This window comes from Echinococcus granulosus, assembly GCF_000524195.1.
Source record: "Echinococcus granulosus chromosome Unknown EG_S00096, whole genome shotgun sequence".
In the NCBI taxonomy this organism is placed as follows: domain Eukaryota; kingdom Metazoa; phylum Platyhelminthes; class Cestoda; order Cyclophyllidea; family Taeniidae; genus Echinococcus; species Echinococcus granulosus.
Window position 1 is genome coordinate 237,465 of NW_020170476.1, and position 3,195 is coordinate 240,659.

Consider the following 3,195-nt stretch of genomic DNA (forward strand, 5'->3'; position numbering starts at 1 on the left):
TGGGCCATGCCAATAGCCCGGACACCTTCTCCGAGCTGAATATATATATATTCTGCCCGAGTATTGTGTCTTCTTTCGTCTTAAGGGAGTCTCGGGACGCTACAAATAAGTACATTTCTGTGTTAAAATTCCCAACTGTTACATTAAGAGTACTTTCACAAATATAGACTTAGCATTTACGAACCATCTATACAGGGCGAAATAGAACATTTGGGGTCAGAGTAATGTCTTGCTAGCGTCTAGTTTTGCTTTCAGGAGATTGATTTGCACATTCGGAAGGTTCAGGCAATGTGTCTGTATATAATTTAAAGGCAAGAGAAATTACCATTCTCTTGACGCATGTAATTAACAGTAAAAGAAAGGTTTCTGCGGCAAGTTGTTAACGAAAATCCCTCAAATTTGCCGGATCGCAAAGCTCGACGTAAAATCACGAGTCAGTGCTACAATGAGCAACGTTAAAAGCCATTAGAGGGCCTCTTGATATTGTCAAATGCTGACAATCGGTTTCTGCCCATCAGGTTTCCTTAATCCTCTTCTTCTTAAGCTGTCTACCACGATAGATAGGGATGTTTAAATCAATCTTACTTCTCGAAATAACCCTCCCGCACGTCAGGGTGATTGTGAGGTTAGTGCTTTCTGTATTACTACTTTTTGCATGTCGATTGCCTCCATTATTTTTTCCATCATTTTTGATCACCTTCGTTTCAGTGCCCTTAGGTTCCTACAAACATAACACCGGGCCGCAGTTCTAGTAAAACCTATAGTCTCATTCCGAGGCGTCAAAGTCCATGTATTGCTCTAAAGGTACTTGTTAAAATAAAGTTTGTGTTGAAAGGTTTGGAAATGAAGGTTGGGGAGGCCGAAGGGGTCTCTAGACGAAAGGACACGTGTGAGGATGAAGAACCAGTCGAGAAAAGGCGGAAACGTAATGGTTGTGTTAATTTACTCGATAATGGTTTGCTTAGAAGCCATGAAATCCGCTACGGCATTTCCATAAAGTGTTGTGGAGTCAGTTGATAAGGGTGGATTAACAGCAAAAGCTTGCCCAAAGTCGAAAGCAGAATCTGGGGATAATTCCAGTAGTGCTTTTAACTTTGTTCACATGAGAATTTGTGTTTTGCTACTAATCGCTGTTTATGTGCTTCTCGAAGCACTTATCATCGTCCATGCTTCTGTTGGTTGTTATCTTCCACTCTGAAACGGTTGGCGATGTGACGTTTCAGACCAAAAAATTGTAGTTTTTTAAGGAGTTCAGTTCTGAATTCGGTCGATTCATGTATCTGAAGATGCTGACTTATGTGGATTTTAATTTACTGCCTAGGCTTCACTGTGTCATCTTGGTGCAAGGTATTCCGGTTATTAAATGTTCTTACATCAATCATATGGTCATTTGTACTTTTGTTACTATTTACAGCCACAAGGGGGACGGATGGCCAGGCCGTGGAGAAATCAGACGTAGTTTCACCAGAAAGGGAACTACCGAATTTTGGCATTTCAGGGCATTCCAGTTCCAATGTGATTGCTCAGCGGACGTGCATCAAGTACTTTGCTCACAACGGCTACACCGCCACAAAAACCCTGGAAATCATTCAGAAAGCCTTTGGAGATCACGCCCTCTCCAAGACACGGGTTTTCCATTGATATAAGATGTTCAAGGCGGGACGGGAGCGAGTGGAGGATGAGCCTCGCTCCGGCCGACCGTCTACCTCTACCGATGAGCGACATGTGGCTCAGGTCAGGGACTTGGTGATCAACAACAGTCGCATAACTATTAGGAACATTATCGAGCAGGTTCCCATTTCGTTTGGATCCTGCCAATCCATTCTGCGCAATCATTTGGGTCCGCGGCGAGTGACCTCGCAGGTCAGTCCAAAAACGGTAAATTTTTTGCAGCAAAAACAACGCAGCCAGGCTACCGAGGAAATGCCCTCCCAGGGCGAATCGTGATGGTGACAACGTACTTTGATGTCTACGTATTTGTGCTTGATTATCTTGTTCGAACATTCTAGCTTTGTTTGTTTCCTTTTTGATAAACTCATGTCTTGCATTTGAACTTTTAGCCTTTTACTCTGCCGGTGGTTTGGCAGAAATGTTATGCCCAGTTTTTGAAAGTGTTTAGTCTTCAGTAGTGCGATATTCGCAAGCTGGATCACATGCAAATGACGCTATGTCGTTCACCTCCCAGGGAGGCCACGGGAATGTCGAGAGAGAAGAATCTGAGGTCGAGGGAGTGGTTTCATGCGCTTAAAACGCATCCTACCGTGAAGTCACACCAAGCCTTAGTGCCGTCGCGACCTTGGTGACGGTGCGGCCACATCGAAGTCGGTTCACCTTTGTCGTACGCAGCTTGCGCATCTTACTCTAGGCGAGGTCAACGCTGTTTTGAAGGCGAATGCTTACCTCTGGTAGAAAACAATCTAGCTAAATGCAACCAAGCTTGATGGATAAATGAAGCTCGGTTATACACCAATTCGACGAAAAGAAACTATTCCTTGGACCTAAGGAGGAGGAGAAGGAGGCCGTTCCCAATCTTTTCTCAATCACAGTTCTTCCCTCAGCTCAAAACAAAGCCGCTGATAAACGTTTGAAAGTTAATCTTTCCTGCCGATGGGTCCATAGCCCAGACAGGCAGCAATTGAAGAAGAGAATAAACACGACTGGTAAGCTAGGGCGGAAGCTTACAGTTCAAACATGTATAGAGATAGAGATATAGAGCGAATCTTATGGATACACGATCAATAAAACTATCAAAATATCGTTGGTGTGGTAGGGGTTGACACGCATCCCGAATGAACGCAGGAGGAGAATGCTAGAAATTGAGGCGAGAGAGTGCGTGTCGAGAGGGGGGCGGGAGGGGAGGCGACGGGAGAGAGAGAGAGACCCGAATATAGGAAAGGAGGGAGGGAAAACAAAAAAAAAGAACCGTAGGGGGGGGACAGAGAAAACGCGCGCGAAGTGGTGCGTGCGAGATGATGATGGCGATGAAAGGGAAGACCGATGGTGAGTGTGTGAAGAGAAAATAACGTATAAAATAGGAATAAGGAGGAAACAAGGGGTCAGGTGGTTGGCTAATTGTACAAACATCACGAAATGCTGGTGGAGCTTTGCTGTCCATATTTTTCTCTTATTTCTTTTAAAAAAGATGAGACGATAGGAGGACTGGGAAACAACGTGCAGGAAGACGGGAGCAGACAT

The 3,195-nt window shown here is 44.6% G+C and overlaps 1 protein-coding gene across 1 annotated transcript in view; it reads left to right on the forward strand. All coding sequences in view use genetic code 11, as the record gives it.

The window, feature by feature from the left end:
- The window catches only part of EGR_08116 (hypothetical protein), a gene marked incomplete at both ends in the record, with an annotated part of 2,314 nt that extends 367 nt beyond the window's left edge, over nt 1-1,947 (forward strand). Inside the window, 3 exon segments of the mRNA XM_024497365.1 lie at nt 718-955; nt 1,415-1,629; nt 1,648-1,947. Of these exon segments, the coding sequence (XP_024348236.1) occupies nt 718-955; nt 1,415-1,629; nt 1,648-1,947 (753 nt within the window).
- Nucleotides 1,948-3,195: the final 1,248 nt, after the last annotated feature.